The 24,680-nt window shown below is 44.3% G+C and overlaps 2 protein-coding genes and 1 long non-coding RNA gene across 6 annotated transcripts in view; 1 reads left to right on the forward strand and 2 right to left on the reverse strand.

Annotated features, from left to right (window-relative positions):
* NCKAP5L (NCK associated protein 5 like) overlaps positions 1-1,346 on the reverse strand; it is a 37,340-nt gene extending 35,994 nt beyond the window's left edge. Inside the window, exon 1 of one of the 2 annotated variants that reach the window (XM_024257055.3) lies at positions 1,197-1,346. The gene's annotated coding sequence lies outside the window, so the exon portion shown is untranslated. The remainder of the gene's footprint in view (positions 1-1,196) is intronic. The other variant, XM_024257056.3, reaches the window with a different exon arrangement.
* LOC103892029 (uncharacterized) lies at positions 1,334-22,369 on the forward strand. Of its 2 annotated transcripts, XR_010135763.1 has the most exons (6): positions 1,334-1,623; positions 1,810-1,958; positions 10,964-14,401; positions 18,996-19,140; positions 19,649-19,771; positions 20,426-22,369. It is a non-coding gene; the product is annotated as an uncharacterized LOC103892029 (long non-coding RNA). The 2 variants fall into 2 exon arrangements; XR_010135762.1 differs by lacking the exon at positions 1,810-1,958 and having other exon boundaries at positions 1,334-1,555.
* Positions 7,803-15,640, reverse strand: BCDIN3D (BCDIN3 domain containing RNA methyltransferase). Of its 2 annotated transcripts, none has more exons than XM_054526245.2 (2): positions 15,328-15,640; positions 7,803-11,557 (listed from the first exon to the last, which is right to left on the reverse strand). In XM_054526245.2, exons 1-2 carry the CDS (start codon positions 15,598-15,600, stop codon positions 10,913-10,915), a joined length of 918 nt encoding a protein of 305 aa, XP_054382220.1. In that variant the 5' UTR covers positions 15,601-15,640; the 3' UTR covers positions 7,803-10,912.
* Positions 22,370-24,680: the final 2,311 nt, after the last annotated feature.

A 24,680-nucleotide genomic window follows, 5' to 3' on the forward strand; every position in this document is an offset into this window, starting at 1 on the left:
TGCAACAAGGCAAATGGACTATGTTCATTTTCCCCAAGTACTGACCACAAAACGGTTAGGCATTGACACTCTTTCTACTGCTCCCCAGGCTACCCCTGCCCGGGCCACTTCCTCTGGCTGACCATTGTGCTTAAGAAGGAGGACCCATGAAAGAGGGGGAGAAGTGGGAGGGAGGGATTGCCTCTACAGCCAGAGAACTCCTTAGCCCAAGACCCCTAGCTCCTCAGCAAGGCAGGCCTTTAAGTAGTAGCAGCTGGACAGACTAGGTGGACTCGGCTGATCCAGCCCTGGGATGCCTGGAAAACCAGGCCTGTGGGAGGTGAGGGCCCTCTGTGCCCTTGGGGCCGTGCCAGGACTGGAGACAACGCGGGACCTGGGGCCCAGGACAGAGAGAGGGGAGCTAGGATCCGGGCAGCCGCTTTCTTAGTGGGGCTAAGCCAGGGAAGCGTCGGGCACAGATGAATTCTCTGCATTCTTCTGGCACCGCAGCCAGCACCCGGAGGGCCTTTTCTGCAGGCGCTGCCCTGTCCCTGCTCCCTGCCCAACCAACCCTTCTCCCTCCCTTAGCTTCTCTTCAGCGTGCAGCCCACCAGGTCCTTCCTCCTTCCCGCAGCCCCTCAAAGCCTTTGAAGGGCTGTTCTCTAGGAGACCCGGTCTTTCCGCCTCTCCCCGCCTTCCCCAGGCCCTACCGCCCCAGGCCACGGGGAATGGAAAGAGTGCGAAAGGGAGCCCCAAGCTCGTCTCCGCGCCTGCGCTTTGGGGAGAGAGCCCCTCCCCCCGCAATAACCCGGCACCGCTAAGCGGCACCCGGACGGTGGGATGCGGGTTGGGTGGGGTGAGCAGCTGGGGCAAGGTCAGTGCTTACAAAGAGGGAGGGGAGCCCGGCCCCCGGAACATCCCCCACTCCCGAAAGTTTCCCTTCCGGGGCCACGGAGTGTGCGCGAGGATGGCGCGGGGGGCGGGAGGGGGTGGGGTGGGGGTGCACAGAGTCGCAGCCGGACCCCCGAGGAGGGTGCGGCTGGAGGGAGGGACGGAGGGGCGGGCAGCAGGGTTTGGGCAGGAAGCCGCGACGCCCTCTCCGACCCTGTACTGCCACGAGAGCCTTACCCTCCACACCCCACTCCCCCCGGCCCGGAGCTACAGATCGCCCCCCCGCACTCGCCGCCCTTTCAATCCCAAGTAGACCCAGAACTCACCGAAATCAGGTGTTCAGCTGGGCCAGGGCAGGTCGGATCCGCCAGGTCCATGGCCGCGGCTTGGGGGCGGGGGGCAGAGAAAGGGGGGTGCCGGAGCCGCCTCCTGATGTCAAGGCTTTAAAGGGGCCGGGGAGCCCCGCCCCTGACTCTGACCCCGCCTCCCTCCTCCCTAGCAGCCAATCCACGTTCAGCCTGGATGCGCGCCCCTCCCAGCCCCCTCCAGATGTTCCCAGGACGCGAGCTAAGTCCGCCCGGCCGGCGCGCGCCGCTTCCGCTTTAGTGGGAAGGACCTCCTTTCCTCCTTACAGAAACACTTTCTCCAGGTCGGGCCGCGCTTGGTAAACTTCAGCCGTGCCTAGGTACAGGACGCCGGGCTAGGCCGAGCGGGGGTGGAATGAGGGCGTCTGGAACAGAGAAAACTAAGTAGGTGCGCGCGGGCCCACAGGCATGCGCGTTTGCTTCTGTGGGGCTGGGCGTGCACGTGTATGTGTGGTTGTGAGCGTCGGTGTTTGTAATTTGCCTTTCTGCATACGTGTTGGGTGTAAATCCATGGGGGAAAGGCTTGAGTGCCTCTTTGGCCTTAAATGCTCCCGCCTCTCTCTTCCTTCTCCAGGATGGGGTCGTCCCGCCAGTAATCTGGAAAACAGTGATAGGAACAGGCTCCTCTCATCAGACGGCAGTGCTGGCCGTTTCCTCACTGCTTTGTGGGGAAGGCTGGGCAGAAAAAGGATACGACCTTGTTCTCAACCACTTGCTATCTCGGTGAGGATAAGGAAAAGCAAACAGCCCATCCAGGCCCCTGCAGAGCCTCAGAGCTTTCAATATCATTCCCATTAGTCCTTAATTAAACACCTATTTGCTCTCGCCTAAATACCGTATAACCCTCACAACCTGCATTGTAGTGACTGCCTCAGAAATGTAGGTTATCAACTGGGTTCTGCAGGGAAATACGAAGGAATCCCTAGGTATAGTCTCTGCCTACTTCATTAAAATTTCTTTTGTTGCGGGTATACAAAGGATGCAGCTTACAGTATCATATTAGTCCAGTAAAGGAACATAAAAAGTAAGGCAATTTAGGGTGCTCAGATTGGCTAGGATTAAGAGTTCTTTTCTGAAGGAGGTTTATTTAAATACGGGATTTGAAGGGCAGAGAGAGCTTGAGTAGGGTCCAGGCAGAGTAAAGGCCACAAGGAGACTCAGATAGGAAAGAGCAAATTATCTGCATGGGACCGTGAGCAGATCACCGTGGTACGTTGGGAAGTGGGAGAAGTTAATGGAGGAGGTTTCTTATGGAGGAGAGCAGAATAAGGATATGGATGTGACAAGACATAAGATAAAGAAGTCATTTTGGGTTCTTGAGCATAGAGGTAGTTTGATGAAAAGAGTGCCCAAGGACAGCTATTACTAGAACCTAAAAGATGTCTTGATGATTACCCCCACCAGCTTTCTCATTTTTTTGCTTAAAAAATATTTTATTCTTTTCTTTTCTCTGAGATGGAGTCTCACTCTGTCCCAGGTTGGATGGAGTGCAGTGGCACAATCTCTGCTCACTGCAACCTCTGCCTCCTGATTTCAGGTGATTCTCCTGCCTCAGCCTCCCAAGTAGCTGGTATTACAAGTGTGCGCCACCACACCTGGCTAATTTTTGTATTTTTAGTAGAGACGGGGGCTTCACCATGTTGGCCAGGCTGGTCTCGAACTCCTGACCTCAGGTGATTTGCCCACCTCGGCCTCCCAAAGTGCTAGGATTACAGATGTGAGCCACCATGCCCGGCCCTTAAATTATTCTTAACATGCAATAAAATGCACACATCTTAGGTGCTTTGTTTGGTGAATTTCAAAATATACACCTATGTAATTAACACCCAAAACAAGATACGGAACCACCACCCTATAAAGTTCCCTCATGCTCCTTTATAGTTGATCACCCCACACCTACCACCACCTTCCCCTGGCAACTTCCTGAATTACAGCACCATAGATTTGTCTGCATTTGTATTTCACATATATGGAGCTTTACGGTATGTACTTGTGTCTGTATCGTTTAGCTTAGTAATGTTTTTGAGATCCATCCATGTGTATCAGTAATCTGTTATTTTTTATTGCTGAGTAATATTGCATTGCATGAATATATCACAATGTGTTTATCCATTCTTCAATTGATGGATATTTGGGTATTTCCAGTTGGGGTTGTGATGAATATGGCTGCTATTAACATTCTGGTGCAAATATTTTCATAGACATGTTTTCATTTCTCCCTTTCACCTTATTTCTTGATGATAGTGGCATCTTTGGAAGCCTACAGCATTGTGAATTCTTATTCAATCATCTAACATTTATTGAATAGGGATCAGTGAGCTAGTTCTGGGACTACAACAAAAAGTAGACATGGTCCTTTCCTCAAAGGGCTTGAAAGTCCAATAAAACTCCATGTACCTGTTGTATTCCTAATATTGTCTTGTATTCCTAATTCTGCCTTGAGGTAGAAAACCTTAAAAGTATGCCAGGCATTTCTAACTACTTTTGGATGTTTCCAAATAACTGAATTATTGGAAGTAAACAGAACATCAAGATGATAATTTACTTTCCTTTTTTTTTTTTTTTTTTTTTTTGAGACAGAGTCTTGCTCTGTCACCCAGGCTGGAGTGTAGCGGCAGAATCTCAGCTCACTGCAAGGTCTGCCTTCCAAGAGGCAATTCTCTTGCCTCTTGCAATTCTCAAGCAATTCTCCTGCCTCAGCCTCCCAAGTAGCTGAGATTACAGGCGTGTGCCACCACACCCAGCTAATTTTTGTATTTTTAGTAGAAATGAGGTTTCACCAAGTTGTCCAGGCTGGTCTTGAACTCCTGACCTTAAGTGATCTGCCCACTTCAGCCTCCCAGAGTGCTGGGATTACAGGCGTGAGCCTCTGCGCCCAGCCAATATTTTACTTTTCATTTAGATGTTTACGCTTGTTTAATAAACACAGCCAGAACATCTGTATTTGTCAGAGCAAGTATCTGCGCTCCTTCCTTAAAGGCTATTGTGCACTTGATAATTTCAGCATTCAGATTTTGGCAGAGTCTCTATGCTTCACAAACCTTCATCCTCACTGACAGGGGTTGAAAGAAGTGTAGCTACTATTGCTTCAAGATCCCTTTCAGTCTTTTGATGAGGCTTAAGGCACTTTCATTCCTTAGTGCTATTATTTGCATAAATTAAAAATGACACAGAAGTCCCAAAGTTTGTTCTTCACTCTTATGATATACCACTAATCATATATTGTTATTTACTTGAGTCGTCTGTGTAACAAAACAGGCTAGGCCTCTTAGGTCTCTGGTAGCTGCAAGCTGTTACTACTGGTTTATTATCAAACCAGTTTGGTGGTATTGTCTAACTATGCATGTAGTGCTCATGCCTGATAGATGGATTCTCAGAGAGAACCACCCCGTCACTGCTAACATCAGTACTTTGAATGGGGTTCCCTGCTTTAATACTGTGTGGTCATTCATTTAATGTTGGAGCACCTTCAATTCTCAGGGGTTGAAACTGTAGCCATTTAGCCATTGGTTGATAAGCTGACTCTAGTTTAGAACTCCTGGCAACAGGAGATAGTCAGGTTGGTAACTAGCCTCTCAAAACATTTTTTCTTTTTTTTTTTTTTCCAGATAGGGTCTTGCTCTGTCACCCAGATTGGAGTGCAGTGGTGTGATCACAGCTCACTGCAGCCTTGACTTCTAGGCTCAAGTGAGCCCCCACCAAGCAGCTGGGACTACAAGTGCGCACTACCATACCCAGCTAATTTTTTCATTTTTTGTAGAGACAGGGTCTCACTGTATTGCTCAGGCTGGTCTTGAACTCCTGAGATCAAGCGATCCTCCCACTGTGGCCTCCCAAAGTGCTGGGATTATAGATGTGAGCTACCATGCCTGGCCTCAAAACATTTTTGTAATCTGGCTGTTTTCCAGTTGGATGGACTCTGAGTGCAATCTCAATGTCTTTCCTGATCAGTAAGAGGAAGAAAGGAGCTGTTGTATAATTTTTGGTCCACTTGCTATATAGGAATAGATCTTTACTGCTACAAATACATAATTCTGTACGGAACAGTCATGTTCCTTGGATTCTGACAGCATCGCCAATATGTGCTTTGAAACCTCCTACCTGGCACGGATATGATGAATCTACTCATATCCTTGAACCTCTTTTTCATCACTTTTCATCATTCAAACATTTTTATTGAATCTATATGCTAAGCACTGTACATAAAGTATTAGATAACTTGTACAGAGTTCATGCGGGGTATGATAAACAATGAGACTGGAAAGGTAAGCAGTGGGTAGATCATCGTTTATCCTAAGAGCAGTGTAGCCTTTGAATGGTTTTAAGCAGGAGGGTAGCATAATCAGATTTGCATTTTGGATCCGTGTGGTTGCAGTGAGGAGGATAGAGAGAGCAAGACTGAAGTCAGGGGGGCCAGGCAAGGTTTTTGTAGTACCTGAGGAGAAAAACGAGAAGTGATGTGGTCTGGACTAGGAAAGTGATAGTAGTGATGAAGAGGACATAGAAATGCCCAGGGGGCATCCAAGTAGAAACATCTCTCCAACTCGTCAGAACTTCCCAACTGTGTGCCTCAGGAAGAGGTTACACTGGTGCTGCATAATGGGCTTCACAATTCTCAGGGCAGCACAAGCTTCCTGAGTCAGAGAGCAATCTTGGTTATGCCAGATTGCATCATCCAGCATATAAAACACCATCATTTTCTATGTGTGTACTGACATGGAAAAGGTTGGGAAGCACTGATGTAGGCTGTGGGATAAATAATTCTGAAGCTCAGGAGAGGAATCGGGATGATAGATAAGAGATTTGTGAGTCCGCAGAACGTTGGTGGTTACTGAAGTCATGGAGTTGAGGAGATCATGCAAGGAGAGAAAAGAAAGGCTGGAACAGAACCCCAAGGAACATCAACATTAGAGGGGGGTCTCTAGAGAAGGAGAAAGAAAACTGAATGAATGCTGTCACCAGAACCCAAGAAAGGGATTTCCAAAAAAAAGACCAAATACAGTCGGTCCTTCTTATTGGTGGCTTCCACATCCATGCACTCAATCAACCTCAGATCATAAAAAACAAAAGAATAAAAACTACATTTCTGAAGACTAGATCAGAAAAAAAATAACTACAGCAATAAAAATACAAAATTTTAAAAATTTAGTGTTAACTATTTACATAGTATTTACATGATATTACATATTATAAATAATCTAGAGATGATTTAAAGTATATAGGAGAATACCCCTAGGTCATTTGCAAATACTATACTATTTTATGTAAGGGACTTAAGCATCCGTTGATTTTTGTGTCCTTGTGGGTCCTGGAACCAATTCCCCATGAATAGGAAGGGATGATTTTTTTGGCCCCGATGTTGCTGAGTCAAGTTGGATCAGGACAGAGACATCCCCACTGACTCTGGCTACATGTCATTGGAGACTTTGATAAAACCAGATTTTATTTGTTTATTTAAAATAGAGATGGGGTCTCACTCCATTGCCCAGGCTGTTCTCGAACTCCTGGGCTGAAGCAGTCCTCCCCTCTCGGCCTTCCAAAGTGCTAGGATTACAGGCGTGAGCCACCATGCTTGACCTGGCAAAACCAGATTCTGAAGGATTGAGAAAAATTTACAAAGTAAGGAATGGAGACAGGAGGTGTTTAAAACTTTTTGGCCGGGCGCAGTGGCCCACGCCTGTAATTCCAGCACTTTGGGAGGACGAGGTGGGTGGATCACCTGAGGTCAGGAATTCAAGACTGGCCTGGCCTACATGGTGAAACCCCGTCTCTACTAAAAATACAAAAATTAGCTGTGCGCGGTGGCACATGCCTGTAATCCCAGCTACTCAGGAGGCTGAGGCAGGAGAATCGCTTGAGCCTGGGAGGCGGAGGTTGCAGTGAGCCGATTGCGCCATTGCACTCCAGCCTGGGTGATAGAGTGAGACTCTGTCTCAAAAACAAAACAAAAACACAAACAACAAAAAAACTTTTCTAAGATTTTGGCTATGCTGTGAGGGAAAAATTAGGCAGATAGATGGGTGGTACAGTGAGAGTTATTTTAGAAAACACTGGCTAATTTTAAAAATTATTCAAGATTAGTTTTTATAAAAAGTAATATGTCCATATGGTTTAATAATCAAATAATACAGAAGCAATTATTTGCTGCATTTCTTGCCTCCAGCAATGAGCCATTTTAACTTTTTGGCTGATTCTTCTATATGGCTAAATATGCTTATACTGCCATTCCTTTTTTTTTTTTTGAGATAGAGTCTCACTGTGCTGTCCAGGCTGGAGTGCAGTGGCACGATCTCGGCTCACTGCAACCTCTGCTTTCCAGGCTCAAGCAAGCAATCCTCCCACTTCGGCCTCCTGAGTAGCTAGGACTACAGGCGCACGCCACCATGTTCAGCTAATTTTTAAATTTTTTTTGTAGAGATGAAGTCTTATTGTCTTACCCAGGCTGGTCTGTAACTCCTGGGCTCAAGTGATTCTCCCGCCTTGGCCTCCCAAAGTGTTGGGATTACAGACGTGAGCCACCGCACCTGACCTGAGGACCTCATTTTTATGGGCACTAATTGCACATCCTTTTTGCTTTTTTTTTTTTTTTTTGAGATGGAGTCTCGCCCTGTCGCCCAGGCTGGAATGCAGTGGTGTGATCTCGGCTCACTGCAACCTCCGTCTCCCGGGTTCAAGCGATTCTCCTGCCCCAGCCTCCCAAGTAGCTGGGATTACAGACGCGCGCCACTACGCCCAGCTAATTTTTGTATTTTTAGTAGAGATGGGGTTTCACTATGCTGGTCAGGCTGGTCTCAAACTCATGACCTCGTGATCCGCCCGCCTCGGCCTCCCAAAGTGCTGGAATTACAGGCGTGAGCCAACGTGCCCAGCCAATCCTTTTTGATTTTTTTTTTTTTTTTTTTTGAGACGGAGTCTCGCTCATGTCGCCCAGGCTGGAATGCAGTGGTGCGATCTCAGCTCACTGCAACCTCCGCCTCCCGGGTTCAAGCGATTCTCCTGCCCCAGCCTCCCAAGTAGCTGGGATTACAGGCGCGCACCTGCACATCCTTTTTGAAACTAACTGCCACAGACATGAAATACAGTGGTTCCTCCCAACAGGTCAGGTAACTGCTCAGCCAATCTGTTACTAGGGAACAGGTCATGTTTGGATGCTGAAGCGTCTCCCAAAGCTTTTAGTTATTGAGGATTTCTTTTTTTAAGACAGTATCGCTCTATTACCCAGGCTGGAGTGCAGTGGCATGATCTTGGCTTACTGCAACCTCAGCCTCCTGGGCTCAAGTGATCCTGCACCTCAGCCTCCCAAGTTGCTGGACTACAGGTGCGTGCCACCACTCCCAGCTAATATATATATATATATATATATATATATATTTTTTTTTTTTTTTGCAGATTCAGGGTTTTGCCATGTTGCCCAGGCTGGTCTCAAACTGCTGAGCTCAAGTGATCCACCTGCCTAAGCCTCCCAGTGTTGGGATTACAGGTGTGAGCCACTGCACCTGGCAATTTCTTAATTAGCCATGTTGGACAAAGCCCCTATGTATCCTTCTGCTCACTGAGGTTATTTTCTGTTAACAAGGAGTTATCTGGGAAAGGTGCCACTTGGCTTTGTAAGCCAGTCTCACTGTAGTCAGAACCCATGTATTAGTTTTATAGTGCTGCTGTAAGAAATCACCACAAAACTTAGTGGTTTAAAATACTGATTTATTCTCTTACAGCTCTGGAGATTAAATCTGAAATCAAGGTGTTGGCAGGGCTATTCCTTCTGGACGCTTCAGGGGAGAATACATTTTCTTGCTTTTTCTAACTTCTAGAAGCCACCTGCATTCCTTGACTTGTAGCCCTTCTTCACATCACTCCAACCTCTTGCTTTTGTCATTACATCTCCTACTGTGGTCAGCTCTCCCTCTGCCTCCCTATTATAAGAACACTGATGATTGCACTTAGGGTATATTCTGATCATCCAGGTTAATCTCCCTATCTCAAGATCCTCAATCTCATTTGCAAAGCCCCTTTTGCTAAAGGAGGTGGACATCTTGGGGGACCGTTATTCATCCTACCACAGCCCCACGTATGTTTCTGTGCACTGCCTTTGTGGAGTGAGAGGAGAGAGCACCCAGCAGGGTTACAAGGTTTCAAAGTGTTCCTAAATTAAGGTCTTGTGGGTAAACTCAGCTCTGTAACTACTGTGATAACTGAGACCATCATAAACTAGCCTCATTTCCATTAGCTCCATATCCCTCCCTCCCAACACTGATTCCTTTAAAATGCTCTGTAGCACTGAGGCTGGACTCCTTATTACTTCATCATCCTGAAAAACAAGTTATCAGAGATAGTAAGATGCATGTTTTCTACAAGGTGAGATATTTTTCTCATAAACCTCCGGTCTAACAAGTGCAGTTGTGGTCTGCCGCATGCTCACACAGTGTAACAGCACCTTATTTTTCTTTATCACTCTATATTCTGCACAATACCTTCACATCCTTAGCTCATTTGGGCATAGGAACAGGAAAGTGGTGTTATTTCGTTGTACAATGAGTAAACTGTGGCTGTAAGGCAGATAATGGATTGGAAGGTAGATGACTTTAATATAGGAACCTCCCACCAGGCACCGGACACATGGATGGAATGAAACTTATAAGTAATTGATAGAATTTGCTGCTGGACTTTGAGAGCATTTCAATGTGGGGAATGTAAGTGAGAAAATCAACTGGTTTCTAGCTTAAGCAATGATTACTATCAAATGAGACAGGACTAGGTTTTGAATGAGGGTAGTGAGCTTGCTTTTGAGATCTTTTGACTCTGATGTACCTAAGAACTAAGGGATATAATGACAAAACAGGAAAAATGCTAGTCTGGAACTGTGGATGTCGGGCTACCAATGTATTTGGGGACCATAAGCATGTAGGTAGTTGTTAAAATCATAGGGAATAACTCACCCCAGGAAAAATACATAGAGGAGGACTGAATGGAACCGTAAGCACTCAAAGTATGGTCTACCTCTGCTTGCCTCAGAATCATCTGGGGGAGCTGTTAAAAACAGATGCCTAATTGTGAATGTACTTAATGTCACAAAATTGTATACTTAAAAAAAATTATCAATTTATCTTTTAATTTTTTAATCCAATTTTTGATGGGATTTCCACGTTCTGAAAAACTGTACTTAAAAACGGTTAAAATGGTAAATTTTATGTATATATTATAATAGAAGAATGCAAAAACAAACAAACAAAAAACAGAAAATAGATTCCTAAGCCCCATTCCAGACCTGAATTACTAAGGTTTTGCCCAAAGGCAGGCCTAGCAAGTCCGGAAGCCTGAAGAAACCAGGTAAGATTCAGAGAGCCCAGGAACTGATATATTTTAAGACTAGCCTAGTCTGATCTTTATAAATAATCCCCAAAAGAGCCCTCTCCATAACCCATAACCAAGACCACTTTTCCTAGGCCATCTCAATCCAGATATCCTAGCTCATCACTCCACAGATTCATTCTCCTCAAGATTTGTTCCAAACAATGAGGAACAGATACTGATTCTTTCAATTATGTGCCTTGGACATTTTACCAAAAGCTCCTGCCAGGTTTTGTGGCTGCCTGATTGTTAAGGAGTTAAGGAGAGTGAACATAATTCTCAATATAAAACCCTTTCAATATATTTCTTGGTCTTCTTGCCCTCCCATCTCACTGCTTCTGGAAACTTAATCTGTTCTTTTCTTTCCCTTTTTCTATCAGTGATTCAGGGATTGGATGAGTCTCTATGGTTTGTTTTGCCCTGAAGAGCAGAAGGCTTCTGTCCCAACTGGTGTTGCCAAAGCAACATATTAATTCCATGCCATGATCCTGGGTCAAGATCTGCACAATCTGATTGGGCATATCACCTCGGATGGTAAGGGAGTGGAAGTGGTCAAAATCATGGAGTCCCAGCTTTCGGAGACGCCTTGCAGCTGCCCGGTAACACTTCCAGGGTTGGGGCTCCACAAGAAGGTAGCGGCAGAGGGAGGAAAGATGGGCCAGGAACTCCCACAGGCCATGGTCTCCATGATTCAGATGAATCCACATGGTTATTGACATGCAGAAGCCAATGTCAAAAACTGAACGTCCAAATTGGCTTAAGAAAGAGCTTAAGAGAACCTTCCGGGTCCTTTGGTTCATGAAGTCCAGGGTGATAAAGGTCAAGGCATCAGGAAAAGGACATTCTTTTTCAGCTCGCTTCACCAGGACTGGATCTATGTCGCAGCAGAGGAGACGGAATTCTCTTGAGGCATCTGAGCAGGTCTTCCCGTCAGGTAGGGAGAGGAAGTGTTTGTATAGAGCCACACTCAGATCCTAGAGGAATCCAAAACAGCTTTGTCACTGCAGTTCTCAATCAGTGAATGGAAGAGAAATTTGTATCATTCTCCCACTGAGAATGCCACTTACCTCTGGCTGTATAGGATGTGAGGTTCCTAAACCATAACCTAAAGAGGCTGTGCAAAAATTTCCCACAGAGTAGGCTCTCAGTACCCTCCAGGGGTCACATGCTGTAATGCATCATCCCCATATTTTCCTGACACTGATGATAGATTGGGTTGTATAGCTGAAAGTTACAGCCAAATGGATGCAGCAAAGGAGCCTACAGCAGTATTTCCCAGCTTAAGTAATATGCTGATAAACTCACTCTTTTTCTGGGTATCTCAAGACCCCAGGGAGGAGGAAAGGGGTCCAGAGGCATAACCAGTGTCTCTTACCACCAGGAAAGTGACGAATACAGCAAGCACCATCTTATAAAAACCTGCTTCTCAGACCCGCAGTGGGGGAAGTCTGGATTCCAAAGTCCTCATTCAGCCTTCACTATAGCTTCAATTTTACTGTCTTAGGATTCACCACCTCCTTCTGAGACATTCTGCTTCTATAACCATCATTGCTAAAAGTCACTGCTAACAACCTTCTAGACAAGTCCAATGATTTGTGATTTTTACCACATTAGCACCTTTTTTACTCTTAAGTCACCATCTCCTTTCTCTAACTTTGAATTCTTTTTTTTTTTTTGAGACAAAGTCTGGTTCTGTCGGCCAGGCTGGAGTGCAATGGTGTGATCTCAGCAACCTCTGCCTCCCAGGTTCAAGCGATTCTCCTGCCTCAGCCTCCTAAGTAGCTGGGATTACAAGCACCACACTCAGCTAATTTTTGTATTTTTAGTAGAGACAGGGTTTCACCATGTTGGCCAGGCTGGTCTTTAACTGACCTCAAGTGATCTACCTGCCTCGGCCTCCCAAAGTGCTGGGACTATAGGAATGAGCCACTGCACCTGACCTCTTTGATTTCTATAACCATTATAACTAACTGAAATTTGTTTTTCCACATAGTATTTTCAAGGCATTTTTCTGTTTACTACTTTATTTGCTTGGTGTAACAAGCATGTGAGGAAAATATTTATTTATGCCTTTTGTGCAGGTGAAGAAAATGCACAATGGAAACCACCCAGATGTCCAATGATAGTGGCATGGACAAATAAATGTGGTATAATCATGAAGATAGAATACTAAATAGCAGTAAAAAATGAAGGCACCCAGCTTGGTGCACAACATGGATGATTCTCACAAATACATAATGTTGAGAAAAAAAGCAAGCCATAACAGAAAATATATGACAAGCATCCATTTACATGAAGCTCGAAAATGGGTGAAATTAAAGTACATCGTTCAGGGAAGAAAAACAGTACACTATAAAGAAAAGCAAGGAAACAACAGAAGGCTAGTTGTTACCTCTGGGTAGAGATAGACGTTTATGAACAGGAAAAGGCATATAGGGGAAGTTGTGGGATGCTGAAAATGTTTATTTTTTATTTATTTATTTATTTATTTTTGAGACAGGGTCTTACTCTGTTTCCCAGGCTGGAGTACGTGGCGTGATCACTGCAGCCTTGACTTCCCAGGCTCCAGAGATCCTCCTACTTCAGCCTTATGAGTAGCTGGAACCACGGGTGCACACCACCATGCCCAGCTAATTTTTGTATTTTTGGTAGGGATGAGATTTTGCCATGTTGCCCAGGCTGATCTCGAACTCCTGAGCTCAAGCAATCCACCAGCGTCAGCCTCTGAAAATGTTGGGATTACAGGCATCAGCCACTGCACCCAGCAGTCTTTTGGGTTTTTTGTTGTTGTTTTATTTGAGACAGGGTCACTTTGTCACCCAGGCTGGGGTATGTGGCACAATTAAGGCTCACTGCAGCCTCGACCTCCTGGGTTCAAGCGATCCTCCTCCCTCAGCTCTCTAAGTAGCTGGGACTACAGATGCCCACCACCACACCTGGCTAATTTTTTTTAGAGATGGGGTTTTGCCATGTTGCCCAGGCTGGGAAAGGAGTTTTTAAAACTGAAAAAAAAAAAGCACTCATAAATTATGGTACATCTATCCAATGAAACATTAGGAAGCTGCTAAAAAAAGAATGCGGTGATATAATCTCAGAATTAAAAGCTACTAATAGTGTGTTACCATTTGTAAAACTAGAAGGGGGGTACTTATATGTACATAAATGCTGGTATACACACAGGACTGATACCTAATAAATTATAAACAGTAGTGCCACTATGTGGGGGAAAAGGAGGATTTAGGGTTGGGAGTAGAGACTTACTTTTGACTATATACCCCTTTGTAGTTTGAATTTTTTTGTTTTATCAAGCGCAAGCATTTTTTTCCCTTTTCTGACTACACAGATCCACAAGAAAAAGCATTTTTTAAAAACTGCAAAACAGAAAGCTCCATAAACGTACAGCCAAGTTTGGGAACCACTACCCTAGTTAGCTGCCAACTATGTCTTTGCCTCTCGTGTATACTACTCTCAACTTTAAAATCTCTGGTGGTTTCCTAATGCCTTTTGTGAAATCTCAATCCTTAACCTCAGTCTCTCTTTTCCATTGTTTTTACCCTCTGACTTCCCGTATCATCACAGCGGAGAAATTTTGCAGGTGACACCGGACATCAACCCATCTCCTCATTCCAGTCTTTGAGACTATCCAAATGTCCCCTTCCTACTTATCAGCTGAGTCCCACAAGGTCTGAAATCGTCCCCCAAAGTCTCTTCTGTGAAAGGACAGCAACACAACAGAATTGTCCCCCACCCTCCAGATGCTGGACTGGAGTGATGGAGGGAGCGCACAGAGGGTACTAACTTTTGAAGCATTTGCCATGGTAAGTTCAGACTGCCTGCTAGTGTAGAATATCCCAGTGGCTACAAATAGGTGTGGGAGAGACATTTCCTTATTTTGCATGCGGTTTGATTATAATCATTATATGCCTAAGAATAGTTTGCAGCAAGAAGAGTGGCAGTGCCACCCTTCTCCATTCCCTTGGGCAAAATGCTCTACTTGCTTCTCGATCCTCTCCACTGTACTCTGTCAACTCACTGTTTTTGTTTTGTTTTGTTTTTGGAGTGCAGTGGCACTAGCTCGGCTCACTGCAAGCTACGCCTCCTGGGTTCACGCCATTCTCCTGCCTTAGCCTCCGGAGTAGCTGGGACTGTTACAGGCGCCCGCCACCACGCCCGGCTAATTTTTTGTATTTTTAGTAGAGACAGGGTTTCACCGTGTTAGCCAGGATGGTTTCGATCTCCTGACCTTGTGATCCACCCACCTCGGCCTCCCAAAGTGCTGGGATTACAGGCGTGAGCCACAGCGCCCGGCCTACTCACTTTTTTTGAAATAAACATGCAGGTCCCAGGGTCTGTCCTGCACTGTATAGCACACATGAGTCTCAATATCAGGCATGATTCTGTCACCCTTGGCTCTTCTCTCCCAGTAAACCAAACCTAACCCCATGTTCCCAAACGTGTGTCTCTGGAAGCCCCCTTTCCCCAGCTAAAGCGCCAGGCACGCTGGACAAAGGCCACTCTAGATACAAGGACCGTTCCCACCTGGGGTCTGGCCCTGAAAGAGAAGTGGGAACGTAGTCGACAAGGACTCCTCTCCAAGAGAGATTCCTAAGACAGATGGTGGAACCCTGGCGGGCAGGCAGCAGCGGCACTGGCTCAGTCAAAGCCAGGCTTTATACTCGTTTTGGGAAAGTTTCGATGGGTGTGAGCCCAGGCCAAAACCACAGTGGAAGTGTAGGCAGCCTACCACTTGGCTCCGGATGCTCCAATCCCTCCCGTCACTCACCCCGGAGTTACACCCCACGTCGAGCCCCAGAATCGGCCCGTTCTCGGGACTCTCAGGAAAGAGCTGTCGAAGCAGCTCCGGGGGCAGGAGGCGGAGCCGTTGCTCCGGAGGGTGGAAGCGAGAATAATGAGGAAAATTTCCGAACGGGGCGGCGCCAGGTTCCAGAACTCGCGATTCCTTTTCTGCTGCGGTCTCCTTAACACTCCCTCCATGCAGTTCCGTGGGCACCGCCATTAGCCTCAACACCGCCTCTGGGCCCTGGCGGAACCGGAAGTCGGGAACCTGCGGTCGGCGTGGGCGGTGGCTGTGCCAGCGCGCGTGCGCCGAACAGCGAGGGCGGGTGGCTAGAATTCTAAGGTGAAGCAGAAAGGCTGTCCTGACTTCCTCTCGCTGTATACCTGGAGCCGGCGAGCGCCTGGGGCTTGCCTTGTATTATTGAACCCTCATCACAACACTGGGAGGGGATTACCAATATCATCCACGTTTTACAAGGATGAAACAAACTCTAAGGGCTAAATGTCTTGGCCAAGCTGACATAGTTTGAAACTTGGGCTACTTGACCCAAAACAAGTATACTAGTTTGTTGGGATCTTGGAAATCAATTTTAGTCCAATTTCCTTTCTTTATAAATGCAAAAAGTGAGACCGAGAGAACTTACTTGTCTAGGGTCATACAGTGAATCTGTGACTCAAAAACTTCCACCCGGTTCAGGAAAGGGTAGCCAGGAGGTGCAGGTCACTTGGGAAGCCAGCCGACTCAGCCCTGTTCCCCAGGGGCAACTGTAGACCATGAGCTCCTTGAGAGGCAAGGACCGTGCCTTAAGAGCCAGCACTTAAAGAGTGCTTACCAGGCACCAGACACCCTTGTACGCTCCTTAGTCAATCTTCTTACCCCGTGAGAAAATGACCGTATTATTATTCTTTTTATACAGATGAGGACACTGGAGTACAACAAAGTAACTTGTCCAAGATCCCACAGTTAGAAATGATGGTACTAGGATTCGAACCCAGGTAGTTTGGATCCAGAGGATGTGCTTGCAACGCTGTGTTATTCTCAGCCTTGAGTCTCCTATACTCACCATGGGCCTGGCACAAAGATGCTCAACAAATGTTGAATGAAAACTCAATAGAGGATACAATAAGGCCAGATCTGTTTGGGGAAACTTTAAATGGAAGGGAGAAAGGATGCGAACTGAAACAGACATAGTGGAATGGATTTGGGCAAGATGTGAGTCAGATATTGGAAATAACAAAGCTGATAAGGAGAGGAACTGAAGGGTCAACCTAGGTAGCAGGTTCCAGTCAAAAGCCAGGATGGCCGAGAATATCCGTCAGGGTCAACCAAGCATCAGCAGAGTTGTGCAGGACCCCCAATCCCACCCCTGCACCTGGCCCACCCATCTTAAAGGGGGTATCCTGCTCCATGAGGCTGGCAGTTCGGTAAACTTCTTATAAGGCACTGGAGCATGACTCCTGCAAACAGTACCATCAGGAGTTAAAATAAGCGCTGTTTTCCTCTCAGTTTTTACTTTATGTTTTCTTTTTCTTTTTTCCTTTTTTTGAGATGGAGTTTCACACTATTGCCTGGGCTGGAGTGCAGTGGCACGATCTCGGCTCACTGCAACCTTTGCCTCCCAGGTTCAAGTGATTCTCCTGTCCCAGCCTCCCAAGTAGCTGGAATTACAGGCACCTGCCACCATTCCTGGCTAAGTTTTTGTATTTTTTAGTAGAGACGGGGTTTCACTATGTTGGCCAGGCTGGTCTCGGACTCCTGACCTCGTGATCTGCCCACCTCGGCCTCCCAAAATGTTGGGATTACAGGCAAGAGCCACCACGCCCAGCCTTTACTTTATATTTTCATCTCTATCTGGCCTGCTGTTTCTCTAGTTTCACTTATTTGAGGACATGTTAATAAAAGTCACTCTGGAATTTAGTAAACCACAGTATTCTGCACAATTACAGAAAAGGAGAAAAAGCTGCACCTTTTTGACAAATTTTGGTGAGCTGAGCTGAACTTACGTCTTTTTGTCACTAGATGACGCTAGCACAAATAACAATTTTCAAGGAGCTGGAATCACCTTGCTTCCGGGACAGTGAATGGCAAGAACTCCTGACCCTGGGGTTCCTCCAGAAGCAAAGATAGGCCCTGGTAACATTACTGGTGATCTAAAATGCCTGAGAGGTGACCTCATAAAGAGGTGTTTTAATTTGATCCACTCTGGTGACTTTTCTAACCTATGACCACTTTTCAGAGCCTGAACAGCACAGGTGTCTTGACAATACTTGACAATACCAGCCCCAGCACCTTAAATAGCTGTAGCAGCACCTAAGAGCTTGCTCTGCACTGTGGTCAGCCAGGTTTTATGGAGTGAGATGTATATATAATTCCAAGGGAAAGGGGAAGAAGGGGCGCCCTGTTTAAGGAAAAAACCCCCACCAACTTACAAATATAAAGATAGGTATAAAAGTGAATATTTATTTATAATGAGAAATCACAACAAATTACAAATTTTGAAAAGCTGACTACTAAAAGCATCACAAAAAATTTTCTATAATAGTTTGATTGACTAAATGCTAGTCACACTTGAATATTACTTTTTTTCTTACACTTTTGGCTGCATACTCTTTGATTGCTTCTTCACGTGACAATCACTTGATAATATCATTTTAGAGAGAGACCAGGAAGGTAATTCAGTCTTTTCTAAGCGTGGTGGGTCAAATTTGTCTTTTATTATTTGTCTTTTATTATTTATTATTTTATTATAAAAGTTTCTTTTAAGTTCACAAGTTGTTATTGGCAATGTCATGTAAATTTTTTGGTTTGTTATCAAATTGGGGGAGAACTTTGATTAAATTTCTTTCATTTATTAGCTGGAAGATTTCAGAGCATTTCAAATTTTCTTGTGCAAGAAATAATCTTAGATCTACTCTTCAAATGGACTATATTCATTAGCCAATTTGTCGTTGAGAACCTCATTATGAATGGTGCATTATAAAATTTTTATCATCTGCATTGATAGCAGTAATTTGTGTCAAGTCAGCAAAATAATTTAAACATAGGGATTCGGATAAATTGTGTATTGTACAATTCCCATCAAGAAATAAAAGAATGCATGGTGCATTTATAATTATATATGTTGTGCTATTGAGTTACTGGACAAAATTTATAATTTATAATTTATAATTTATATATTATAAATTATATAATTATAATTATAATTTATAATTATAATTATATAATTTATAATTTATAATTATATATGTTGTGCTATTGAGTTACCAGGACAAAACTTGTTTTGACTGGTGTTTAATAAGAGACAGAATCTTCTGCTTATGATTGGAATAATTTTCTTCAGACTAGCTTCTGACTTCATATATTTTCAAATCTTTAGGCCCACATAACTTCAGGTGCCAGGTGCTATGGGACACATTTATATCCTGGTTTAACCTAAGCCTTTTTTTTTTGAGACGGAATCTTGCTCTGTCGCCCAGGCTAGAGTGCGGTGGCGCATTCTCGGCTTACTGCCAGCTCCGCCTCCCGGGTTCACGCCATTCTCCTGCCTCAGCCTCTGGAGTAGCTGGGACTACAGGCGCCCGCCACCACGCCCAGCTAATTTTTTGTATTTTTAGTAGAGACGGGGTTTCACCGTGTTAGCCAGGATGGTCTCGATCTCCTGACCTCGTGATCTGCCCGCCTCGGCCTCCCAAAGTGCTGGGATTACAGGCGTGAGCCACCGCGCCCGGCCGCTCTTCTACCTACAGGTCACAATACCGGGTAAGTCAGCTTGGTGGATGAATAAGAGTACTTCTGGAAGGTATTCCTGTGTCTGGGTTGCAGGTGGTAGCTATGCATGGAAGTGTTGGTATGCCATATGAATAGATACCAAATGGAGTCTATTCCCAACTCAACTTCCCTGTAGCTTTTATTTCCCAAAAATGCCTGTGGCCACTTCAGTACCATCTAACACAAGGGAAAATGTGAAGGAGGGGAAGTCAGAGCAGAAATAGACAGCAGCCTTAACCAACTGCTGTTAAGATATCTTACTTTTTCCAATTTTACAAAAACAAATGACCTGGTAAACACATTGCAAGGGCCTTGGAAAGGTCCTACATGGGAGTGAGGACCTCGAAGCCTCTGGTTCATTAGCTTCATGGTAAATCTATCTCTGCTTTGCACAGAACGTGTACCCAAGCACAGTTAAAAAGAAGAGGTAGACCTAGAATTGGAAATATCCAATTTAGCAATGATTCCCATGTATCATGGCTTCCACTTCCTCCCACAGGAAGCTTGTACAGCTGACATCCTGGCCCATGGTGCAGCCCATCCTACCCTCCTGTCCCTCTCTGATCACACCTCAGAGCCTTTGCTCAGCTGCTGCTTGCCTATCTCACTCACTGCTTCCAAGGTAAGAGCTTAGGGGGCCTCAGAACTGAGGATGAAGCAGGAACCTATGTATATGTTTAAAAATTGAATCTGGCCAGGTGTGGTAGCTCACACCTGTAATCCTAGCATTTTGGGAGGCCAAGGCAGGTGGATCATGTGAGGTCAGGAGTTTGAGACCAGCCTGACCAATATGGTGAAACCCCATTTCTACTAAAAATACAAAATTAGCTGGGTGTGGTGGCACATGACTGTAATCCCAGCTATTTGAGAGGCTAAGGCAGGAGAATCACTTGAACCCAGGAGGCCGAAGTTGCAGTGAGCCAAAATTGCACCATTGCACTCCAGCCTGGGCACCAAGAGTGAAACTCCGTCTCAAAAAAAAAAAAAAATATATATATATATATATATATATATATATATATATATATATATGTTTTCACAGAAACAATGCTCCAACAAGGAACTCGTACCTGAACTTTTGAAACACAACCCATGTATAAATTGAGAATTTAGTCTTTATTATAGTCGAGAAATTCTACATTTAGTCCTTGTAGAGTTTTAAACCATTTGGAAAGAATAACCATAGGATTTATAAATGCAGTGTTATAGCTCATGGCAACCAAGAGCGCCCCTATTCTAAATTCCTCGTTTTCTTTTTTCTTTTTCAATATCCCAGGTCCTGCTTTGACCTCATTTTCAGATGAAGAAACTGAGACCCAGGAGGTAAAGACAATTTCTCCAAAGATAGGGCTGAATTATTCAGGGTAGGCTAAGTGCTATAACAAGCAATCCCCAAATCTCGGTGACTTACTCATCCAGTATCATGGTTCAATGTGGGTCACTGGGAGAGTGGGAGAGGGCACTCTGTTTCTCAAAGACTTCATGGGCCCATCTAGAAGCTCTGCCTTTTCTATGAGACTGAGTCCTCCAGTGAGTCCTCTGAAAATCCTCTGAACCTGGCTGCAGATGAGGGAGAAGAGAGCCTAGAGAATCTCAAGGGAAGATTTGGGGCCAGATCCAGAAGGGGCATTCCTAACTCTTCCTAACACATTCCATGAGTTGGCCAGAACTCGGTCTCGCAGTCCACCTGGATGCAAGAACGGTGGGCTAGCAGTGTGTCCAGGAAGAAGAAAACACGGGTTTGTGAGAAAACGAACTAGTTTATGTCTGGGAAAAACAGGAGAGGAGAAAGGCAGTGAATATTTGTGAAATATTGACCAGCCAATTGGCACTGGACTTTATACATTATTTCATTTAATCTGGTCTAGACTTTGTGTTGTCCTTATTCCCGTGACATTTTTTCCCGTGGTATTTTTTTTTTTTAACCTCAATCCCATATGGAAGGTAAAATGGAAACAAGGGTATTTCTCATCCTCCATTTCTCTCCCAAGATACGTTTTAGACCTCAAGGGTCTCATTAAGCCAACAATCTGTCTTCCCTAATTACTGAGAAGAGGATCTTTTGGTCAGGTATTCTCTAGCCTATCCTCCACAATATAAACCATTTTCTTGTCCCCTTTGAAATCCCACAGGTCCTGCAGGTGATTAACAGCTAATCTTATCAGCTATTTTCAGAATCTCTCCCCTTTATCTTCTGACATAAACTATTTTCATTGTATCAATTAGAGTTCTTGGTTGCAAGCAACAGAAATTGGCTCTGGTTGATAAACAGAAAAGAAATTTGTTGAAAGGATATATAAGAATTCACAGATTGTAAAAGGAAAACAGGAGAACTAGGCTTGAAAAGGGCATAAGAGACTTCCAGTTAAAGGTGGGTGGATTAAGCCATATGTCCTTTAGCCCCTTTTTTATTTCTCCCATCCTGCTGCCTGAAACTTGGCTATAATGGTTGCATCTCCAGCAGCTATTTTGTGAGCATGAGTAATCATGGCAGACAGAAGCAAATACTAAGGATAGTGGATTAAAACATAGAAGGAACCTGGGTACTGATGACCATGAAGCCATCATACCAGTACTGGACTACCTTCCTCCAGAAGAACAGACAACAAAAAATGGATTAAGGCACAAGACCACCAGCCTGTGATGGCTCAACCTGTGTTCTTCTGCTTGATTGATGGAGACCCAGAATTCCATAGGAATTTGCAATGGCTTTGCACTGAGTTGAAATTATGACTGCAAAACACTGGTTACTATTACAGAAAAAGCCCAGACGAAGAAGTAATCAAAGGCTACGGTCTTTTCAGGAAAAGTAGAAGTTTTTGCCTGCAATGAAAAGATGAATGGATTATAAATGCTGGCAATAGGCTCACTGAGTGAGAACTATTCAGAACAATCATTAATGGAGGTGCTGGCATTAAGAAAATTCTGAGCCCAGGATGTTACTGAGTAGGACAAAGATTTTACATGAAGAATCCTGGGAATGGAAAGTATTATTCTTTTAAATATTTTTTAATTTTTAATTATTATGGATACAGAATAGTCATGTATATTTATGGGGTACATGTGATGTTTTGATTCAGGTATACAGTGTGTAATAATCCAATCAGAATAATTGAGATCCATCACTTTATGCGTTTGTCATTTCTTTGTATTAGGAACATCCCAATTTCACTGTTTTAGTTACTTTTGAATATACAATACATTATTGCTAACTACAGTCTTCAGATTGTGCCACTGAATACAATATCTTATTCATTCCAGCTAACTGTATTTTTGTACCCATGAAAGTGATATTGGCCAGGCACAGTGGCTCATGCCTCTAATCCCAGCACTTTGGGAGGCCGAGGTGGGCAGATCACGAGATCAAGAGATTGAGACCATCCTGGCCAACATAGCGAAACCCCGTCTCTACTAAAAATACAAAAATTAGCTGGGTGTGGTGGTGTGTGCCTGTAGTCCCAGCTACTCAGGAGGCTGAGACAGAAGAATGGCTCGAACCCGGGAGGCAGAGGTTGCAGTGAGCCAAGATCACGCCACTGCACTCCAGCCTGGCGACAGAGACTCTGTCTCAAAAAAGAAAAAAAAAAAAGGATATTCCTGATGCGGGCTGACTCTGTCTGTGGCTCAACTGGACATTGTCAGTAAATTCAGGGGGGTTTTCTTTCTTTTTTTTTACTTTGTTTTTTCTTTTCTTTTTTTTTTTTTTTTGAGATAGAGCCTCGCCCTGTCACCCAGGCTGGAGTGCAATGGCACAATCTTGGCTCACTGCAACCTCTGCCTCCTGGGTTCAAATGATTCTCCTGCCTCAGCCTCCCGAGTAGCTGGGATTACAGGTGTGTGCCACCATGCCCAGCTAATTTTGTATTTTGAGTAGAGACGGGGTTTCACCATGTTATCCAGGTTGATCTTGAACTCCCCACCTCAGGTGATCTGCCCGCCTTGGCCTCCCAAAGTGCTGGGATTACAGGCGCGAGCCACAGTGCCCGCCCGGGTTTTCTTTCATAAACACTTTCTGTTTGCATTTTGCTTTCCATAAACTGCTCATTTGCTGACAATGACTACGCTAAAGTGAAAAGAACAAAAAGTGATGTCTGAAGTATTTTTAAACTCTTAGACCATATTTCTGGCTGTTCTTTCATTTCTTACGAGAAAAGTTCATTTCGTTTCAGGCATGTATGAATTATCAGCTACTTTTCAGCAACTGAAATACTGTGAGATCTAGAGGACTTCAGTTAAATGTTCAGAACCTTAAAGCTAGGAAGAATTCCATCATTACATACTTTATTCCTTATATAACAGGAGAACAAACTGAAAACAACCAAGAAGTTCAACAATAAGGAACTGGTTAGATAAATTATGCTATCTTTTCCACCACGCCTGGCCTTGTAGCCAGAGTTTTAAAAAGAATTCTTACCTTCTCTAAATAGTCATTTAAACATTTACAGGTAAAATGATATAATGCTTCAAAAGAATGGGAGAGAGGAAGATGTATAAGTAAAACAAGATTGGCTATGAGTTGATAAACATCGATCTGAATACAGGGAGAAGAAAGTGTCAAGAAAAGCCCCTGAAATATCAATATTCTCTAATACTGCATCCATGAAACAAGCTATAAAAAGAACATTCAAGCCAGGTGATGGTTATATGGGTGTTTGCCATAAAATTCTTTCCACTTTTCTATGTGTTTGGAAATTTTCATAACAAAATATTGGAAAAAAAGAACACTTAATGCACAAAAAAACCCTCTTGAAAATTAACAATATAATAGCAGAAATGAAACACTCCATAGAACAGTTGGAAAATAAGCTAGAGGCAATCTTCCACAAAGTAGAGCGAAAAAAGCCAAAAGATGGAAAATGGAAAATAATAGACAAAAGATAAGGTCCAGCCTAGGAGGTCTCACAAAATAGGAGTTCCAGAAAAGAGAAGCAGAGAGAACTATCCAATTATCCATCAAATAACTACTATCCAGGAAATAATTCAGTAAAATTTCCTAGAGCTGAAGGGCCCATCAAGTGTCAAGTATAATGGATGAAAATAGTTTCACAAATGACAAAACATAGTGAGTTTTCACAACACTGAGGACAGAGAGGAAATCCTCCTATATGTTTTCAGAAAGATTAAAAATAAACAAAAAGACAGATTTCATACAAAGGATCAGGAATCACAACAACAGTGGATCTCTCACCAGCCACACTGGCAGCTGGAAGGCAACAGAATAATGCCTTGAATGTTCTGGAGGAAAATGATTTCCAATCTTCCCTTCTATACACAGCCAAATGATTAATTTAGTGTGAAGACAGAATGAAGGCGTTTCCAGACATGAAAGAAACCAAACCCATTGTCTTTAATGAGCTCTTTCTCAGGAAGCTACTGGAGAAAATTTTCCACCAAAATGAGGTAGAAGAACCAGAAGTGAAAGTGTATGGAACCTAGAAAGCAGGTTTTTAACAGAGGAGAGTTGAAGGAAATCCCCAGGATGGAGATGGAAGGTTACTGAACAGCAGCAGGGCAGCAGATCTTCAGAGTGA

This window comes from Pongo abelii, chromosome 10 (genome assembly GCF_028885655.2).
Source record: "Pongo abelii isolate AG06213 chromosome 10, NHGRI_mPonAbe1-v2.0_pri, whole genome shotgun sequence".
In the NCBI taxonomy this organism is placed as follows: Eukaryota; Metazoa; Chordata; class Mammalia; order Primates; family Hominidae; genus Pongo; species Pongo abelii.